This window comes from Coregonus lavaretus, assembly GCF_964263955.1.
Source record: "Coregonus lavaretus genome assembly, chromosome: 8".
Taxonomy (NCBI): domain Eukaryota; kingdom Metazoa; phylum Chordata; class Actinopteri; order Salmoniformes; family Salmonidae; genus Coregonus; species Coregonus lavaretus.
This window is the reverse complement of record NC_139995.1, coordinates 31467400-31488995: the sequence shown is the minus strand read 5'-3', so window position 1 is coordinate 31488995 and position 21596 is coordinate 31467400. Positions and strand designations below refer to the sequence as shown.

At 44.4% G+C, this 21596-nt stretch overlaps 1 protein-coding gene and 1 long non-coding RNA gene across 2 annotated transcripts; one reads left to right on the top strand and one right to left on the bottom strand.

Annotated features, from left to right (window-relative positions):
* Nucleotides 1–2399: 2399 nt before the first annotated feature.
* On the top strand, nucleotides 2400–8266 carry LOC311133455 (protein transport protein Sec61 subunit alpha-like). The gene is made up of 12 exons (XM_084166935.1): nucleotides 2400–2650; nucleotides 3518–3585; nucleotides 3685–3750; nucleotides 3855–3933; nucleotides 4208–4339; nucleotides 4450–4559; nucleotides 4805–4958; nucleotides 5230–5390; nucleotides 5598–5795; nucleotides 6365–6556; nucleotides 6730–6806; nucleotides 6981–8266. Exons 1-12 carry the CDS (start codon nucleotides 2644–2646, stop codon nucleotides 7165–7167), a joined length of 1431 nt encoding a protein of 476 aa, XP_084023061.1. The 5' UTR covers nucleotides 2400–2643; the 3' UTR covers nucleotides 7168–8266.
* A 4350-nt stretch (nucleotides 8267–12616) lies between these two features.
* Nucleotides 12617–13527, bottom strand: LOC311133464. The gene is made up of 2 exons (XR_014613594.1): nucleotides 13490–13527; nucleotides 12617–12955 (listed from the first exon to the last, which is right to left on the bottom strand). It is a non-coding gene; the product is annotated as an uncharacterized lncRNA (long non-coding RNA).
* Nucleotides 13528–21596: the final 8069 nt, after the last annotated feature.

Below are 21596 nucleotides of genomic sequence, written 5' to 3'. Positions count from 1 at the left end.
CACTGTGCGTGCAGATGCACTCACACCTGCCTGCTGCCATTCCTGAGCAAGCTCTGCACTGGTGGTGCCCTGATCCCACAGCTGAATCAACTTTAGGAGACGGTCCTGGCGCTTGCTGGACTTTCTTTGGTGCCCTGAAGCCTTCTTCACAACAATTGAACCTCTCTCCTTGAAGTTCTTGATGATCCGATAAATGGTTGATTTAGGTGCAATCTTACCAGCAGCAATATCCTTGCCTGTGAAGCCCTTTTTGTGCAAAGCAATGATGACGGCACGTGTTTCCTTGCAGGTAACCATGGTTAACAGAGAAAGAACAATGATTTCAAGCACCACCCTCCTTTTAAAGCTTCCAGTCTGTTATTCTATCTCAATCAGTATGACAGAGTGATCTCCAGCCTTGTCCTCGTCAACACTCTCACCTGTGTTAACGAGAGAATCACTGACATGATGTCAGCTGGTCCTTTTGTGGCAGGGCTGAAATGCAGTGGAAATGTTTTGGGGGGATTAAGTTCATTTTCATGGCAAAGAGGGACTTTGCAATTAATTGCAATTCATCTGATCACTCTTCATAACATTCTGGAGTATATGCAAATTGCCATCATAAAAACTGAGGCAGCAGACTTTGTGAAAATTATTATTTGTGTCATTCTCAAAACTTTTGACCACGACTGTACACTAGAATAAACAGAACAGTTTAATTTTAGTCCCATGACGGGTGCTTCACTGAAATACAGTTATTCACTTTTATTTTTTTGCAGGAAGTCATCTATTATTGTTTAATGCCAACGACATGTCCATGTTTTTATTGTATGTCTCTATATTATAATAATAATTATAATAATTATAATAATAATAATAATATCCATCAAAGACGTCACATTTTTCATTGAGACAGTGAGATTTCAGTGAGATGATGAAAAAAACTGACCTGCACTGTACTATACTGTAGGCTACAGTACACACCTGTCTGGCCAACGCATAAAGGGCCAGTGCAGTGCTAAAAAGACCAGGGGGAACAGAATAAAAAGATTGTACCTACTGCATCGTTTTCAATTCACTTTTCACTCTAGAAACTAAAGATACACCCCATTTCTGTTGAACTGACTTGTTGAAGCCAAAGATGGTGGATAAATGAAGATAATTCACTCGTTTAGCCATTTAGGCGGGCCGGCGAAGAGACGTGGCAGGTCGATGGTGGACGCACGGTTCTTTTGAAAGGGCTCCAAAGTTTATCAACAAATATTCTACCAGGAGATTATTTAACTTTGCTATCAGGGGGTTCCCAGGTAGCGAGGGGAATGGCGTCCCTTGAGAGGCCAAGAACGAGATGTATGTTCTGGGAAGTACAATGTTATCGTAAGGAGACGTATACTTGGAATGGAGTGAAAAAGAGAGGCAGAGGAGGTCGAAGAGAGAGAGGGACGAAGAGGGTGAACTTAAAAATGGTCAGAAAAAGGGAGATGGTTTGTTAAAGAAGAATGGTAGAAAGTGTAAGCAGAGTGAGCTGTACACTGGATTGAAGACAGGAGGAGAAATGGAAGTGAGTGAGGGTGAATTATCGGAGGTGGTAGGTGTGGTGAAGTTCTCGGATATACAAGTTATCCCTTACGAGCTTTTGTGCCAAATACATTACGTTGTTACGGGTGTCAAACTTATGGGCATGTGGCAGCAGTGTGTAGGAGGGAGGTTCCTAGGAGTGAGAAGTGTGCAGAAGGGCATGAGACAAAGGAATGTGTCGCATTGGGGAAAGAAGCGGTATGTGTTAATTGTAGGGGTGCCCATGGGGCTGGGGATCAGAAATGTCCAGTGCAAGAGAGGCAGGTTGAGGTTTCCAGGGTTAGAGTAGAGCAGAAGTTGTCGTTTGCTGAGGCAGTGAAGAAATTAGAGGAAGATAGGTCAAGGTGGAGGGATCCTGAGAGGAGTGGTGTGAGTAGTAGATCTGTACCAGTACAGAGGGATAGGGTAACAAGTGATATATGCTTCAGTAAGATTGGATTTTTTGGATTTATAGCAATGGTTATCAACTGTACTGCAGGGATGAAATGTAAGTCACAGAAAATGTAGGTTGTGGTGGCAGCTGCAGAGAAGTATTTGGATATACAAGACTTGACGTCCGAAGAGTTACAGGGTGTGTTGAGTGGTGGTGTCCTGTCCTTTCAGGCTCTAGGCCTGAGGTAGGACTAGATACATTTAAATAGTGGAGTAGGGTGGTGGGTTTTTAATGAGTGTAGGGTTAGATGGTAGGGTATTTATTGATTTATTTGCTTATATATAATTTTTAAAAAGGGGAGTTATACTCCAGTTTAGTAGGTGGCAGTAATGCAACATTTATTGATTGCCAACCGCCGTTTACCGTTGGATAAAAAAGGTAAGTTCCGGTCTACTTAACTGGGTGTGACACCAATGCAATAGTAACTGGGTCAGGTATATTTAGTTCATTGAACCAGGGAAAAACAGCGAGTGTGTGTCTCGCTTCCTCTTCCGTCTCTGTTGAAGCGCTTGTGTAGTGTTGACGTGTCTCTAAAGCGCTTTCTTACTCAGCTGTAGTAGAGTTTTTTCGCCGGTAGTCAGAACGAAAACTGGAGAGACCTATTGACACATAAGGACCACACACTCAAAGATCGTAACGCTTGGGAAATCATCATGGGCAGTGAGTATCCCCCAGAATAAAGTAGCTAGCTAAAGTAAAGGACGATTTCACATAATCAGGGAACTTTTGATTAATGAGATGCAAGCGATGTAATTTTTAAATGATTGGATCTCTGAAGGCCATTTTCATTGAAGCTACAGCTAACTAGCTAACTTTTAGCTAGCTGGACGACAAGTGCTCTTTGTTTCAAGCATATGTTTAACTCCTGTCTTTAACAGCAATGTCGGCAATAAAATGGCTAGTTTTGTCAGTTGTCAAGAATATGACGTTTAAAGGTGCGAGCTAGCTAGCTAGCTAGCTAGCGCGTTAGCTGTCAGTGTAACTTGCTAACTTGCTAGCTAGCTAGCAAGCTTGCTAACGTTAGCTGTACAGATGTGTTAACTACTTTTTATTATGTACAGTCAGCTAACGTTACATATATAACTATATCATATCAACCAGTGTTACATGGTAATTGATATCTCGGAGCTTGATAACTTTACAAGTTAGCTAGAATGCAGTACTTATCTAGCTAATATAGCTAGCTATATATTGGATGCATACAGGCACATCCAGACTAGTGATGACGACGCATAGCTAACAGCCAGTGTTTGACACACAGGTTTAAATATCTCGTATCATAAGCAGTAAATGTTTACTGAAACACATTTGCTAGTATGAAAATGTTTTAAATTGGATTAACAATTGTGTATAGTAAGATCTGTTTTCATAGTGAATTCGCTTAGTTTATAGCCAAAGATCCAATCCGCTATGAATGTACCGTTATGCCACGTCCACCTATAAATAGTTATGTCATTCACTGGCCTTGATTGATGTTTATTATGGCGAGTCTATTGAATAACATCCCTCCTTTTGCCTGTTTTTCAGTCAAATTCCTGGAGGTAATAAAGCCATTCTGCGCCGTCTTACCTGAAATCCAGAAACCTGAAAGAAAGGTACAGTATTTACTTTATGAAGACAAGTATGTTTTACTTTCAACTTTATAAACCTCTGTTCCTGCTTCCATGTCTCACTGTAATTGCTGTGTTCAACAGATCCAGTTCAGAGAGAAGGTACTATGGACAGCCATCACTCTCTTCATTTTCCTCGTGTGCTGCCAGGTAAATATCAGCCATTTTGTTCACACAACACTCTCTTTTCTAGCATTTGAAACTGGTATAATAAATACTTTCACACCTGAATGTCTGTCACCTCTATCTTCCAGATTCCCCTGTTTGGCATCATGTCCTCAGACTCTGCAGATCCCTTCTACTGGATGAGAGTCATTCTGGCCTCCAACAGAGGTGGGTTGTCACTTTTGCAATGTAGAGACAAGTGAATAAATGAATGGCTCTGTGAACTCATAAATCAATCAAGGGACATGGCAATGAATGAGTCAATTAGTAACTGAGTGTGTGAATTGATAAAGTGTTGAGTGAATGCTGAGTTAATCAATAGGAGTGATAACTTTATCTCTGACTTAAATGGGTGATTGGTATTATTTCCGATTGAATGGCTGAACATCTGTATACCTCTGCTCTCCTGTTAACATCCCCTGGGTCTCTCCTGTCCATCCAGGTACCCTGATGGAGCTGGGTATCTCTCCCATAGTCACCTCTGGCCTAATCATGCAGCTCCTGGCCGGGGCTAAGATCATTGAGGTGGGAGACACCCCCAAAGACAGGGCCCTCTTCAACGGAGCACAGAAATGTAAGACCACAAGCCCCACTTCTTGATCTTAGTTTGACTTAATTTTGTCAAGTTTAAGCATTAGTGTGAATGAGGCCATATAATTTCTAACCCCTTGCTATCTCCTACAGTGTTTGGTATGATCATCACCATTGGTCAGGCCATTGTGTATGTGATGACTGGAATGTACGGAGATCCCTCCGATATGGGCGCTGGGATCTGTCTGCTCATCATCATCCAGGTGAGCCCCCCCCCCCTCTCCAAAACACTCCTTTCTTGCTACCTTTTCAGAGGTTATATATATGAATCTGTAAGTGATTGGATAATTTAAAGCGAGGTTCACATCCAAATTTTTTACCAATCCATTCCTCTCCGATTTACTTCAATGAATGTATGAATAAAGGTTATTTTTAAAGGAAGTCAAACAGGGCTCCAGTGTGAGTGGTTTGTCTCTGTGTCTCTAACCCACCTGTTTTCCCCCTCCAGCTGTTTGTGGCAGGTCTGATCGTGCTGCTGCTGGATGAGCTGCTGCAGAAGGGTTATGGTCTGGGCTCTGGTATCTCCCTGTTCATCGCCACCAACATCTGTGAGACCATTGTCTGGAAGGCCTTCAGCCCCACGACTGTCAACACTGGCAGAGGTAAGACACCAGTCCAGATGGCTGTGGGAGAAGGACATTAGGACTCACAGGGGCTAAACTGGGGCACTGAAACTGATGTGCCCTGTCTGGCTGTACATTTAGGACAGACTTACTAATTTCCACTATCAGAGATAAACATACCTGGTTATATGCAAGTGGTAATCCTATAGATGGCTCCTATAGATCGTGTTGGCCTTGAAAACCCCAGGGGTCAAGGTTAGGTCAGGTGGTCTCTAGATGTGAGGCTGATGTTTGAGTCTCTTGTGTTTAGGCACAGAGTTTGAAGGAGCCATCATTGCCCTCTTCCATCTGCTGGCCACACGGACAGACAAGGTGCGCGCCCTGAGAGAGGCCTTCTACCGCCAGAACCTGCCCAATCTTTTGAACCTCCTCGCTACCGTCTTCGTCTTTGGTGTAGTCATATACTTCCAGGTTAGTTACTGTCTTTCTTCTTTAAAACCTGTTAAAGGAGTTGAACACATTTTGTTATTGTCAGAGAATTGGTCCCCCGAAAAACAACACAATGCAGTAATTTCTTTCTTTACCTTTTTAGTAATGACCAATTAGACTTTATATATTTATAATATGGGTATGTTCTACCCTCTCTCACGTCTGTCTCTTCCTCCCGTCTCTCTATAGGGCTTCAGGGTGGACCTGCCCATCAAGTCTGCCCGTTACCGTGGCCAGTACAACACTTATCCCATCAAGCTCTTCTACACCTCCAACATTCCCATCATCCTCCAGTCTGCCCTCGTGTCCAACCTGTACGTCATCTCTCAGATGCTCTCCACTCGCTTCAGTGGCAACTTCCTGGTTAACCTGCTGGGTACCTGGTCTGTAAGTACACACCATTTTAAACAATTTCCCTGAACTACCATGTCTGAACTCTAAACTCAAGTTAACTACATTTGGCAGGTTTGTCACATTAACATCAGCACAGTACCCTGCCCTGAACTTAAGTCACTGTTACTAGCCGGCTACCACCCAGTATTCAACCCTGCACCTTAGACTGCTGCCCTATCTACATAGTCATTGACCACTGGTCACTTTAATCATGTTTAAATACTGTTTTACCCACTTCATATGTATATAATGTATTCTAGTCAAGGCTCATCCTATATAACTACTGCTTTACACAACTTTTTATATTGATATACTGTCCATAATGTCTATACACACCATCATATACATACAGTATATATTTATATTCCGGACTCTGACATTACTCTGACATTATTTTTGGGATTTGCGTGTATTGTTAGGTATTACTGCATTGTTGGAGCTAGGAACATACACCCGTGATAACATCTGCAAAATATGTCTACACGACCAATCAAATTTGATTCGATTTGAACATATCCAGCAACACATAATGTATGAGCTGACCAGACTTGTGTGTTTTGTAGGACACATCGTCAGGCGGTCCAGCTCGTGCCTACCCAGTGGGTGGGCTCTGTTACTACTTCTCTCCCCCGGAGTCGTTTGGTTCGGTCCTAGATGACCCCATCCACGCTGCCATCTACATCTGCTTCATGCTGGGCTCCTGTGCATTTTTCTCCAAGACCTGGATCGAGGTGTCTGGCTCCTCTGCCAAAGATGTAAGTCCTTCTACCACATGTGCTGTACATTTGTTAAACTATGTAATTATACATTTATAATTTTGATGTAGAAATCTCCTTAACTAAACATTTCTATGGCTTTTGAGAGTAGCAGGTTTCAGAGGAACTGTATATGTGTAATGTAAACCATGAGTGTGTGTTTGCTCTCCCAGGTGGCTAAGCAGCTAAAGGAGCAGCAGATGGTGATGAGGGGACACAGAGAGACCTCCATGGTTCATGAACTCAACAGGTAAACAATCTTAGCCATCACTCTAACCTTTAGCCATAACAATCCTTGTCATCGTAGCTTTAACAGGGTTTGATGACACTTTTCCAAATAAACTTTATTCAGGTAATGATTGGTGCACTACTACTTGAGTTTGCCTTCTGTATCAAGCTGAAATCTTGCCTCTGTGTGTTCCAGGTACATCCCCACAGCGGCGGCCTTTGGTGGTCTCTGTATCGGTGGCCTTTCTGTCATGGCGGACTTCCTGGGTGCTATCGGCTCGGGCACAGGTATCCTGCTGGCCGTCACCATCATCTACCAGTACTTTGAGATCTTTGTCAAGGAGCAGAGTGAAGTGGGCAGCATGGGAGCCCTGCTCTTCTAGACAGACACCTGGCTACAATACCTGCTATGTAACCACCCTCTTAATGCACATGGACATGCCCCAGATCAGACCAAGTCCTACCAACCTCTTATTATTCACATTATTTTATGTCCATTTAGATTTTTTAAATCTGCACAATGAATCTGTTCTCTCCTGTGTCATTTTCCGGATGCTTTCTGGCATCTCCCCCTGACATGGCCTACAGGAGGTTCAGCCCAAACAGAATGGTTTGTGTAGTGAAGTGGTGGGACTGACTACATCCTGACACTCACAACACACAGATCAACAGATGGCCCTTTTCAGACTGAGACAACAGCTCTGTGGTATGCAAGCATGTATACTGCACTGGGATGAGGGCAGTCCCTCTCTTACTGGACTTATTTCATACAACCCAACACAGTATACATAGGAACGCTTTGGTTTTCTGCTTAAATTCCATCACCTCGATTACCTGGAGGATATAGGCATGAGTGTACAGTATACCTTTACAACTGGGCTCTTTGGTACAATCTTTTGAGTGGCCATCAGGTTTTGACTTAATGGCCACTCATTTCACTAATTGAGTAGCAAGGAAAGGTTTGGTCAAGACTCTCAGAATTTTTCAGAATATAACCATGTTTGTTCGCCAGACGTGACTGTTTAAAGCCGTGTTCCAATATACTGTAGGGTCAGGAAGTTGAGCGTAGGGCTCTTAGAATGTGGTGCAGATTTGTCAAATGTTTGCTTTTTATTTTTGTGAAAGTGTGCATTGGAAGAGTTATCAAGTTAACCACTCATAGCAGGAGGTCCTCTCTGTTGAAACTGGGCTAAAGGGAAGTGGCGTACATTTAGGGAGATGTAATCGTACTTGTATGCCACGTTCATACCTGTTGCCCATTTTGTTGGGTGAGGAAAGATATTTTTTTTTTTTCATTGTCTGCTTTGAGCAGGACTGTATTAAACACTTTCACACATCGTGAATTTTGGTTTTCTGTATATATATATACCATGCATTGAATTAATCTACAGTGTAAAATAACAGTTTTTTAGAATATGTAAAAATGCTGTTCCGAACAAATGTATTCTGAGAATAAAAAAGATCATTCTCAATAAAAACTCATTTTGGGGAAAGGTTAGTTTTTTCTTTGGGTGAAGACTACTGATAACTTTAATTATTGTCTGGATAAATTCATCACACACACTTCAAGCAAAGTATTTTTGTGTCATATGATAAAAAAAGCTTTCCAATATCTGTAAGTGTACACCAACTTGCTTTTATGTGTCTAGCTACTCCAGTCAAGATTATTACTCGTGACCTCTGTTACTGTATCAGTGCAAGTATGTGTGGCGACCGGAGTATGGGCGAGTGGGTGTATGGAAATTGAATTAGCCAATTGAGCAGATTTGTTGCCACTCGACCATTTTGCGTCTACTACTCAATGGGGAGGGCATGAACAGCAACATCGGGACACAGCGGTACGGTAGCTCAATGTACGGTAGTTGCACGGTAAGATACGGAGGAAAAAAAACAGCTCAATCAAAACCGTCTTAACGCCTTTCGACACACCCACTCCTTTCCACACGCCCACTCCTTTCCACACGCCCACTACATTCCTTTCGACATACCTACCCGCCCCATACTAAATCCACAGACAATGCAATCGCCATTGCACTGCACACTGCCCTATCCCATCTGGACAAGAGGAAAACCTATCTAAGAATGCTGTTCATTGACTATAGCTCAGCTTTCAACACCATAGTACCCTCCAAGCCCATCATTAAGCTCGGGGCCCTGGGTCTGAACCCCGCTCTGTGCAACTGGGTCCTGGACTTCCTGACGGGCCAACCCCAGGTGGTGAAGGTAGGAAACAACACCTCCACTACGCTGATCCTCAACACAGGGGCCCCACAAGGGTGTGTGCTCAGCCCCCTCCTGTACTCCCTGTTCACCCATGACTGCGTGGCCACGCACGCCTCCAACTCAATCATCAAGACGACACAACAGTAGTTGGCCTGATTACCAACAATGACGAGATAGCCTACAGGGAGGAGGTGAGGGCCCTGGCGGAGTGGTGCCAGGAAAATAACCTCTCCCTCAACGTCAATAAACCGAAGGAGCTGATCGTGGACTTCAGGAGACAGCAGAAGGAGCCCACCCCTATCCACATCGACGGGACCGCAGTGGAGAAGGTGAAAAGCTTCAAGTTCCTCGGTGTATACATCAATGACAATCTGAAATGGTCCACACACACAGACAGTGTGGTGAAGAAGGCGCAACAGCGCCTCGTCAACCTCAGGAGGCTGAAGAAATTCGGCTTGGCCCCTAAGACCCTCACAAACTTTTACAGATGCACAATTGAGAGCATCCTGTCGGTCTGTATCACCGCCTGGTACGGCAACTGCACCGCCCGCAACCGCAGGGCTCTCCAGAGGGTGGTCCGGTCTCCCCAACGCATCGCCAGGGGCACACTGCCTGCCCTCCAGGACACCTACAGCACCCGATGTCACAGGAAGGCCAAAAAGATAATCAAGGACATCAACCACTTGAGCCACGGCCTGTTCACCCCGCTATCATCCAGAAGGCGAGGTCAGTACAGGTGCATCAAAGCTGGGACCATCATTAGCCGGCTACCACCTTGTTACTCAATCCTGCACCTTAGAGGCTGCTGCCCTATGTACATTGACATGGAATCACTGGTCACTTTAATAATGGAACACTAGTCACTTTAATGTTTACATACTGTTTTACTCATTTCATATGTATATAATGTATTCTACTGTATTTTAGTCACTCCAACATTGCTCCTCCTAATATTTATAGATTTCTTAATTCCATTCTTTAACTTTTAGATTTCTGTGTATTGTTGTGAATTGTTAGATACTACTGCACTGTTGAAGCTAGGAACACAAGCATTTCGCTACACCCGCAATAACATCTGCTAAATGTGTATGTGAGCAATAAAATTAGATTTCATTTCATTTCATTCTCTGGTCGCCATATTGGGATGCAGCTACCCCCTTCTCAATCAGTGTGACAGTTCACTATGAATTACATCAGGAACTAAGAGGGGCAGCTAAAAGGGGTCCTTCGTACTCAGGGTAGGGGAGGGAATGGCGGGCAGGGATGTAGCTCAGTTGGTAGAGCATGGCAATTTGCAACGCCAGGGTTGTGGATTCGATTCCCACGGGGGGACAGTATTAAAAAATAAAATAATGTATGCACTCACTAACTGTAAGTCGCTCTGGATAAGAGCGTCTGCTAAATGACTAAAATGTATATGTAATGTCCTGCCGTCAAAGATGCTTATAACTAACCCAAGATAGACCACGGCCTGTCGTTTCCAATGGGAGCAAATTAATCATTGTGGGCAGACAAGAGCAGGCAGAGCCAAGCACGAGCTAACGAGACGTTATTGGCGCGTTCTTGCATATAGTTGCATATTTCCGTTAGGGAACGCCTACTCAGTGAAGTGCGCGTGTGCACTAATTCAATTTGCCCTTCAATTTGCCCTTGCACTCCTAAAGAACGCAATTTGTACAACTTTGGCAAAAGGTAAAGTCTACAAAACTTAGTCCACTCTGTTCGTAACAGATTCTAGTTTTGGAAACAGAAAACTGTATTGAGATCAAATGTTTAATCGATGAGAAAATGTACGGAATATCGGCCAAAATCCATTTAGCTCCATCTTCTTCCACTGCCGGCCACTGGCTTCCTCTCATCACCATATTTGATATTGAGTGGAAACGCCAACCGGATTCTTCGCATTTATATTCCTGAGAACCAAGGAAAATATTTTTTTTCCTAATCATATTTTTTGTGATTCAATAACTGTTTAGGGTTAAAAAAAGCATCCTACAATTTCCACATTTTAATTTTATTTTTTATTTTTTATTTTACAGCATGTCCACTGTAGTGGACAACAGGATCATTTGAGTACGAAAAGAGACACATTTGGTAGATACAAATTTTTACAGAGTTCTTACAGATTACAGAGTTTTTATGAACTAAGAATACATACATTTTGGGCTGTAGATTGATTATTATCCAAGAATACAGACATTTTGATTATACAATACACATTAATCATTCTTGAATCCTTTTCCTTACATTTCGCAAGGATAGCTTTACTATTAAAGCTTAACACTTTGTTATGTCCATATCCTTTGATTGGTCCCCTTGAATCCTTTCAGTGTTATTTGAACAATGAACATATAACTAATGTGTAACAGATTTATTTTGGATTTTTTCCTTCTGTCAAACTGAATCCAATCTAGCTTTTTCCTTCACTCTTCATTTTGTTCTTAGTATTTTCTTTGTTAGTGGTGAAAGTCCTGGAAGCAATTTCTCTTTTTGGTAATGCAGAGGAACATCTTGCATTTGGTACATCTCATGTACGTCTTGCTCTTGCAGCCCTTATTTCTGCATCTTTCTGCATGCTTGGTATCCATAATCTCAGGCATGTGCATGGCTCCTAGTCTGCGCACAGATGGCTCTGGTTGTGGGATCCTCATTTTAGATGGTGGCTCATACTCATCCTCACTCTCTTCACAGCTGTTTTCCAGTTCCGGACTCTCCAACAGCTCCTCAGCTAGGAGTAGTTTGAAGTCCAGGTACTGATGTGTGTTCTTGGATGGTCTGTGCAGAGCTTTGCTGTCAGACTGGTATTGTATCCAGGAGTTGGTGATGGCAACATCAAAGAAGTGACTGATCACGCGCGATGTCCACTTCTTGGTCCTGCTTGACATACGATAGAAGCTAAGCATGCGATCACAAAGATCTACGCCACCCATGTTATCATTATACTGCTTAATTACTGCTGGTCTTTTAACCTGGACCAGGTGCTTTTCTTTCTGGGACCATCTGGTACAGATGTCTTCTGGGTCTTTCCCATGTACAGTGGATGCCATGAGCACTGGTTTGTTGTCGAACCATTTTGTGATGGCCAGCTCAGGACTCTTTCTGGCCACTGACACTGATGTTCCTCTCCCCTCTTTTTTCAACTGTTTGTCTACTGGCAGCTGGCACAGCTTTGGGACACGGTTCTTCATTATAGTTCCAGTTGCAGGAAGGCCCTTTGCCAGCAATGCATCCAATATATCTATGGTTGTGAAGTACCTGTCAAAGAATATGTGGCTTCCTGTTGGAACAGATTCAACCATGCGAAGAACTGCTGCAGCTCCAACTCCTAACCTTTGGACTGTAAAGGTATTCTTCCCTTGGTAGACTTCAAAATCAAGCATCAGACCATTTGGGGATGCAAGGACAAAGACCTTTAGGCCAGTAGGGTTTGGCTTGCCGGGAACATATTGCCTGACTGGACAACGGCCTGTGAATGGGATGATTTGCTCATCAATGCAGACCCTTTCTGGCTTTGCAAGGCTGAGACAGCCTTGGCGCACACGATCGAGTATTGGCCTGACTTTCCAAAGAATATCTGCCTTCTTTGTTTCCTCTGTTACAGCCAGGTCATTGACAATCTTGAGGGAATTTCTTATCCTGAAGAATCTATCCCTAGTCATTTTGCTACTTATGACTGGCACTTTAGTTTTGTTGGCCCAAAACATTTTAATTCTGGGATAGCCAAGGCAGGCCATGTGGACTGAAATGCCCAAGAAGATTTTTATTTCTTGTGGCGTGGTGTTCATGCACACTCCTTTGATTTGCAGCTCTCTTTGATTTGTGTATGTTGCCAAATCTTCAAAGACCTTGTTGTCAATGTACTGTGAAAAGTATTCAATTGGACTCCAGTCTGCACGTGTTGTAGGGTCATCTTGACACACAGGAAGCCCAGGTAACACAGGTGCAAATCTGATATGAAGGAAAAAAGAATAATAAATGATAAGTAATAACAGTTTAAATACTCAATGCAGCTGAATTTAAAATTGTGGAACTGCATCAAACATACATGTTACTCCTGGCCCACAGAGGGCGACGAGTTTCCTGTTCATCCCTGTCTGTATCTGTGTCTGTGTCTGCATCTGTCCCTTCAACTGAGCCTTCTGCATTGTCTTCCTCTTCTTCATCACCGTTTTGTATCACTGGTTGAAACTTATCCTCATCTCTCTCATCATCTGACAACTCCAAATCTGAATCTCCCTCGACTATTCGGTAAAGAATTCTTTCTGCTTCAGTTCTGTTTCCTACGACAATGTGGAGTCATTATTTACATGAAGATAGTCCTGATGTCCACTATAATTGACATTCATAAAATGGCAAATCTTTCAAAAGATACATAATTTAGTTGCTATCAGAACTAAATATATGATTCCTAACACCTTCATGAACAAGAAAATATATGATTATCATAGTAACAAAACCATAGACAAACAATATTTGACTTACCTCTCATCTTTCCATAAAATGTGCTTGTTCCTATGCCGTCCATTTTCAATCAATCAATCAATTTTATTTTATATAGCCCTTCTTACATCAGCTAATATCTCGAAGTGCTGTACAGAAACCCAGCCTAAAACCCCAAACAGCTAGTAATGCAGGTGTAGAAGCACGGTGGCTAGGAAAAACTCCCTAGAAAGGCAAAACCTAGGAAGAAACCTAGAGAGGAACCAGGCTATGAGGGGTGGCCAGTCCTCTTCTGGCTGTGCCGGGTGGAGATTATAACAGAACCATGCCAAGATGTTCAAAAATGTTCATAAGTGACAAGCATGGTCAAATAATAATCAGGAATAAATCTCAGTTGGCTTTTCATAGCCGATCATTAGAGTTTAAAACAGCAGGTCTGGGACAGGTAGGGGTTCCATAACCGCAGGCAGAACAGTTTAAACTGGAATAGCAGCAAGGCCAGGCGGACTGGGGACAGCAAGGAGTCACCACGGCCGGTAGTCCCGACGTATGGTCCTAGGGCTCAGGTCTCTCAGTTGGCTTTTCATAGCCGATCATTAAAGAGTTGAAAACAGCAGGTCTGGGACAGGTAGGGGTTTCGTAGCCGCAGGCAGAACAGTTGAAACTGGAATAGCAGCAAGGCCAGGCGGACTGGGGACAGCAAGGTGTCATCATGCCCGGTAGTCCTGACGTATGGTCCTAGGGCTCAGGTTCTCAGAGAGAAAGAGAGAACGAGAGAATTAGAGAGAGCATACTTAAATTCACACAGGACACTGGATAAGACAGGAGAAGTACTCCAGGTATAACCAACTAACCCCAGCCCCCCGACACATAAACTACTGCAGCATAAATACTGGAGGCTGAGACAGGAGCGGTCCGGAGACACTGTGGCCCCATCCGAAGAAACCCCCGGACAGGGCCAAACAGGAAGGATATAACCCCACCCACTCCGCCAAAGCACAGCCCCCGCACCACTAGAGGGATATCCCCAACCACCAACTTACAATCCTGAGACAAGGCCGAGTATAGCCCACAGAGGTCTCCACCACAGCACAAACCAAGGGGGGGGGCGCCAACCCAGACAGGAAGATCACGTCAGTAACTCAACCCACTCAAGTGACGCACCCCTCCCAGGGACGGCATGAAAGAGCACCAGCAAGCCAGTGACTCAGCCCCTGCAACAGGGTTAGAGGCAGAGAACCCCAGTGGAGAGGGGAACCGGCCCGGCAGAGACAGCAAGGGCTGTTCGTTGCTCCAGCCTTTCCGTTCACCTTCACACTCCTGGGCCAGACTACACTCAATCATATGACCTACTGAAGAGATAAGTCTTCAGTAAAGACTTAAAGGTTGAGACCGAGTCTGCGTCTCTCACATGGGTAGGCAGACTGTTCCATAAAAATGGAGATCTATAGGAGAAAGCCCTGCCTCCCGCTGTTTGCTTAGAAATTCTAGGGACAATTAGGAGGCCTGCGTCTTGTGACCGTAGCGTACGTATTGGTATGTACGGCAGGACCAACTCGGAAAGATAGGTAGGAGCAAGCCCATGTAACGCTTTATAGGTTAACAGTAAAACCTTGAAATCAGCCCTTGCCTTAACAGGAAGCCAGTGTAGGGAAGCTAGCACTGGAGTAATATGATCAAATTTCTTGGTTCTAGTCAGGATTCTAGCAGCCGTATTTAGCACTAACTGAAGTTTATTTAGTGCTTTATCCGGGTAGCCGGAAAATAGAGCATTGCAGTAGTCTAATCTAGAAGTAACAAATGCATGGATTAATTTTTCTGCATCATTTTTGGACAGAAAATTTCTGATTTTTGCAATGTTACGTAGATGGAAAAAAGCTGTCCTTGAAACAGCTGTCCTTGAAACAGTCTTGATATGTTCGTCATTTTGAAAGGAAAGATAGAGGCGGTTCCCGGCCTCCCAGCCAATCAAATGACATATCACTGAAAAGCCCAGGATGTCCTCTGTACAGTACATCAGGAATTAAGAGACTTGCACAAAAGATTCCAAGAAGAGGGATGAAACTCAAATGTCCACTACAGTGGACATAAGTCAATGGGCTGGGTCTCAGGAGGATTACAAAGGTGAAATATGTGGCTCATTGTTCTATCTGTGACAGTACAAGATAGGCAGAAACTGCTTCTCCAATAGAAATCGCCGATCACACTTGTAGGCGATGTCATGGCAACGTTGGCTAGCTGAGCTCATGCGCAGAAACACGTCGGCACGAGAGGACTCGTCTAATGGTCGTCTTGCGCCAAACTGCGCACGTGCATGTCGTCAAATCAAAGGCACTCCTTTGATATAAAGTAGTATACTTTACAGAAATGAAAACGTGTCAGTTTGTCACTTTCACGAGGTTGGAGTAATAACATGTTCAACAACTTAAGACATTGGCTCGAATCTAGGTTGTGCCTTTAGATTTCGAGAAAATGTGCAACTAAGGAATACTTTTTCACTTCTCTCATTGCCTTCTCAAACCCGTCCTGGTCTGCTTGGTTTTTTCGCAAGGATCTCGCGATGTTGCGCCTCTGGGTTTAGAAACTCTGTGCTGCCGTCATCAGATGCACTCTGAGGCAAAAGACATGTACCCTAACCCTTTTCCTAACCTTGACCTAAGTCTCCTAACCTGCCACGTTAATTATCCTAACCTACTGCATAAATTATCCTAACCTGCCATGAAAAAGTCACTTCAGGTCATCGCTGTACTCCCTGTAGTCAGAACTACACTGCTCAAAAAAATAAAGGGAACACTAAAATAACACATCCTAGATCTGAATGAATGAAATAATCTCATTAAATACTTTTTTTCTTTACATAGTTGAATGTGCTGACAACAAAATCACACAAAAATTATCAATGGAAATCAAATTTATCAACCCATGGAGGTCTGGATTTGGAGTCACCCTCAAAATTAAAGTGGAAAACCACACTACAGGCTGATCCAACTTTGATGTAATATCCTTAAAACTAGTCAAAATGAGGCTCAGTAGTGTGTGTGGCCTCCACGTGCCTGTATGACCTCCCTACAACGCCTGGGCATGCTCCTGATGAGGTGGCGAATGGTCTCCTGAGGGATCTTCTCCCAGACCTGGACTAAAGCATCCGCCAACTCCTGGACAGCCTGTGGTGCAACGTGGTGTTGGTGGATGGAGCGAGACATGATGTCCCAGATGTGCTCAATTGGATTCAGGTCTGGGGAACGGGCGGGCCAGTCCATAGCATCAATGCCTTCCTCTTGCAGGAACTGCTGACACACTCCAGCAACATGAGGTCTAGCATTGTCTTGCATTAGGAGGAACCCAGGGCCAACCGCACCAGCATATGGTCTCACAAGGGGTCTGAGGATCTCTTCTCGGTACCTAATGGCAGTCAGGCTACCTCTGGCGAGCACATGGAGGGCTGTGCGGCCCCCCAAAGAAATGCCACCCCACACCATGACTGACCCACCGCCAAACCGGTCATGCTGGAGGATGTTGCAGGCAGCAGAATGTTCTCCACGGCGTCTCCACACTCTGTCACGTCTGTCACATGTGCTCAGTGAGAACCTGCTTTCATCTGTGAAGAGCACAGGGCGCCAGTGGCGAATTTGCCAATCTTGGTGTTCTCTGGCAAATGCCAAACGTCCTGCACGGTGTTGGGCTGTAAGCACAACCCCCACCTGTGGACGTCGGGCCCTCATACCACCCTCATGGAGTCTGTTTCTGACCGTTTGAGCAGACACATGCACATTAGTGGCCTGCTGGAGGTCATTTTGTAGGGCTCTGGCAGTGCTCCTCCTGCTCCTCCTTGCACAAAGGCGGAGGTAGCAGTCCTGCTGCTGGGTTGTTGCCCTCCTACGGCCTCCTCCACATCTCCTGATGTACTGGCCTGTCTCCTGGTAGCGCCTCCAGGCTCTGGACACTACGCTGACAGACACAGCAAACCTTCTTGCCACAGCTCGCATTGATGTGCCATCCTGGATGAGCTGCACTACCTGAGCCACTTGTGTGGATTGTAGACTCCGTCTCATGCTACCACTAGAGTGAAAGCACCGCCAGCATTCAAAAGTGACCAAAACATCAGCCAGGAAGCATAGGAACTGAGAAGTGGTCTGTGGTCACCACCTGCAAAACCAGTCCTTTATTGGGGGTGTCTTGCTAATTGCCTATAATTTCCACCTGTTGTCTATTCCATTTGCACAACAGCATGTGACATTTATTGTCCATCAGTGTTGCTTCCTAAGTGGACAGTTTGATTTCACAGAAGTGTGATTGACTTGGAGTTACATTGTGTTGTTTAAGTGTTCCCTTTATTTTTTTGAGCAGTGTATATGAAGGAGCTAGCTACCAGTGGAAGCTGCTGAGGGGAGGACGGCTCATAATAATGGCTGGAACGGAGCAAATGGAATGGCAATTGACCATGTGTTTTATGTATTTGATACCATTCCACTCATTCCGCTCCAGCCATTACCACGAGCCCGTTCTCCCCAATTGAGTTGCACACAAACCTCCTTTGTTAGCTACCTAGTTGTGAAACAGCTATACCATACCAAAATTATCTCCAGGAAACTCATGGAAACTAATTGCAATTCATCTGATCACTCTTCATGACATTCTGGAGTATATGCAAATTGCCATCATCAAAACTGAGGCAGCAGACTTTGTGAAAATTAGTATTTGTGTCATTCTCAAAACTTTTGACCACACTGTATAAATGAATAGTAATTTTATTGGACATATTAGAGTTGACAAACTCCAGTCCACAATCCTATTCATGCCACTTGAGTCAGTGGGGACTGTAAACTCACTGACCTCTGCCTCTTTCCTCTCCACACCAGGTAAGAACCGTGTCATCTTTGTGACTACGGAGGAACATGAACACCGAGCAACGCTGAGCTGGTGGAGGAGGATCCTGATGACCCCTATGAAGAACGAGGTGAGTGGAGAGGGGCAGAGAGGAGTAATGCAGCTCAATTAGATTAGATTAGGCCCAGATTATCTCAATTACTTACTAGATTGACATGAGGACAAAGCCTAATGTCCCACTGCCTTACATGTTTTCATTGATCTGTTGTAACATTGGCCAGACTTGCTGACCTCTGCTATACCCAGTAAAATCATAGATTTGCACTTCTTTCTGGTATTAGCTAAAAAACTACAGTCTACACTATAAACACAATAAACTACATTATAACTATGCATGTAGAGATGTTTTTACAGCATTATGTGCAATGGGGGAAATATATATGTAAGTCAGTCCGTGTAAGTCCGTTAACCGTTTTCTCTCTCTCTCTCTCTCTCTCTCGCTCTCTCTCTCTCTCTCTCTCTCTCTCTCTCTCTCTCTCTCTCTCTCTCAATTTCAATTCAATTCAATTTAAGGGCTTTATTGGCATGGGGAACATATGTTAACATTGCCAAAGCAAGTGAAATAGATAATAAACAAAAGTGAAATAAACAATAAATATTAACAGTAAACATTACATTCAGAAGTTCCAAAAGAATAAAGACATTTCAAACGTCATATTATGTCTATTTACAGCGTTGTAACGATGTGCAAATAGTTAAAGTACAAATGGGAAAATAAATAAACATAAATATGGGTTGTATTTACAATGGTGTTTATTCTTCACTGGTTGCCCTTTTCTTGTGGCAACAGGTCACAAATCTTGCTGCTGTGATGGCACACTGTGGTTTTTCACCCAGTAGATAAGGGAGTTTATCAAAATTGGGTTTGTTTTCGAATTCTTTGTTGATCTCTGTAATCTGAGGGAAATATGTGTCTCTAATATGGTCATACATTTGGCAGGAGGTTAGGAAGTGCAGCTCAGTTTCCACCTCATTTTGTGGGCTCTCTCTCCCTCTCTCTCTTTCTCTCTCTTTCTCTCTGAGCCTGCCCAATGGGGAGATCAACTGGAACTGCCCATGTTTAGGAGGGATGGCCAGCGGTCCCTGTGGAGCATTATTCAAGGAGGTCTTCTCCTGTTTCCACTACAGCAAGGAGGAGGTGAGGGGCTCGGAGTGCCTGGAGCAGTGCAGGGGCATGCAGGAGTGTATGCAGAGGTACCCAGAACTCTACCCCCAGGAGGATGACAAGGAGACCCAGAGTGGCCGTCTGAAATGGAGTCCTTCAACCACGACTCTGCCGCTGAACCAACCCCTAGACCTGCAGCCCCTGTCCAAGACTCTAGCCCCTCCCCCTTATCCTCCACCCCTGCTGACACACCACCACCACACCCCTCAGACAGCTCAGCATCAAGCTGAGTGATTCACCACTAGCCCTTTCTGTGGAAGTATGGAAGCAAAAGCTGTTGTCAGTACAAGTACTTATATTTATGGATGTGTCAAGGTGATCCTTTTTATATACACTGCTCAAAAAAATAAAGGGAACACTTAAACAACACAATGTAACTCCAAGTCAATCACACTTCTGTGAAATCAAACTGTCCACTTAGGAAGCAACACTGATTGACAATACATTTCACATGCTGTTGTGCAAATGGAATAGACAACAGGTGGAAATTATAGGCAATTAGCAAGACACCCCCAATAAAGGACTGGTTTTGCAGGTGGTGACCACAGACCACTTCTCAGTTCCTATGCTTCCTGGCTGATGTTTTGGTCACTTTTGAATGCTGGCGGTGCTTTCACTCTAGTGGTAGCATTAGACGGAGTCTACAACCCACACAAGTGGCTCAGGTAGTGCAGCTCATCCAGGATGGCACATCAATGCGAGCTGTGGCAAGAAGGTTTGCTGTGTCTGTCAGCGTAGTGTTCAGAGCATGGAGGTGCTACCAGGAGACAGGCCAGTACATCAGGAGACGTGGAGGAGGCCGTAGGAGGGCAACAACCCAGCAGCAGGACTGCTACCTCCGCCTTTGTGCAAGGAGGAGCAGGAGGAGCACTGCCAGAGCCCTGCAAAATGACCTCCAGCAGGCCACAAATGTGCATGTGTCTGCTCAAACGGTCAGAAACAGACTCCATGAAGGTGGTATGAGGGCCTGATGTCCACAGGTTGGGGTTGTGCTTACAGCCCAACACCGTGCAGGATGTTTGGCATTTGCCAGAGAACACCAAGATTGGCAAATTCGCCACTGGCACCCTGTGCTCTTCACAGATGAAAGCAGGTTCACACTGAGCACGTGACAGACGTGACAGAGTCTGGAGACGCCGTGGAGAACGTTCTGCTGCAACATCCTCCAGCATGACCGGTTTGGCGGTGGGTCAGTCATGGTGTGGGGTGGCATTTCTTTGGGGCGCCGCACAGCCCTCCATGTGCTCGCCAGAGGTAGCCTGACTGCCATTAGGTACCGAGATGAGATCCTCAGGCCCCTTGTGAGATCATATGCTGGTGTGGTTGGCTCTGGGTTCCTCCTAATGCAAGACAATGCTAGACCTCATGTGGCTGGAGTGTGTCAGCAGTTCCTGCAAGAGGAAGGTATTGATGCTATGGACTGGCCCGCCCGTTCCCCAGACCTGAATCCAATTGAGCACATCTGGGACATCATGTCTCGCTCCATCCACCAACGCCACGTTGCACCACAGACTGTCCAGGAGTTGGCGGATGCTTTAGTCCAGGTCTGGGAGGAGATCCCTCAGGAGACCATCCGCCACCTCATCAGGAGCATGCCCAGGCGTTGTAGGGAGGTCATACAGGCACGTGGAGGCCACACACACTACTGAGCCTCATTTTGACTTGTTTTAAGGACATTACATCAAAGTTGGATCAGCCTGTAGTGTGGTTTTCCACTTTAATTTTGAGGGTGACTCCAAATCCAGACCTCCATGGGTTGATAAATTAGATTTCCATTGATAATTTTTGTGTGATTTTGTTGTCAGCACATTCAACTATGTAAAGAAAAAAGTATTTAATAAGATTATTTCATTCATTCAGGTCTAGGATGTGTTATTTTAGTGTTCCCTTTATTTTTGTTGAGCAGTGTACATTATTTAAAGTCCTACTCCAGTCTCCTTTTCAGGTCATTTATCCCCCCCCAAAAAAAATGTTTTTGTTGAATTTTATATTAACTGCACTTTCCTACTAGCACTGACTCTGCTGTACTTACGACTGTGATAAGTGGTTGTCTCACCTAGCTATCTTAAGTCGCTCAAAACAAGGTCACAGCATTAC

What these genes read in the sequence shown, in the direction of transcription:
- LOC311133455 (XM_084166935.1), top strand. An exon ending in CATTCTGGCCTCCAACAGAG is followed by an intron (nt 3,934 to 4,207) that starts GTGGGTTGTCAC and finishes CTGTCCATCCAG; the next exon opens with GTACCCTGATGGAGCTGGGT. An exon ending in GTGTAGTCATATACTTCCAG is followed by an intron (nt 5,391 to 5,597) that starts GTTAGTTACTGT and finishes GTCTCTCTATAG; the next exon opens with GGCTTCAGGGTGGACCTGCC.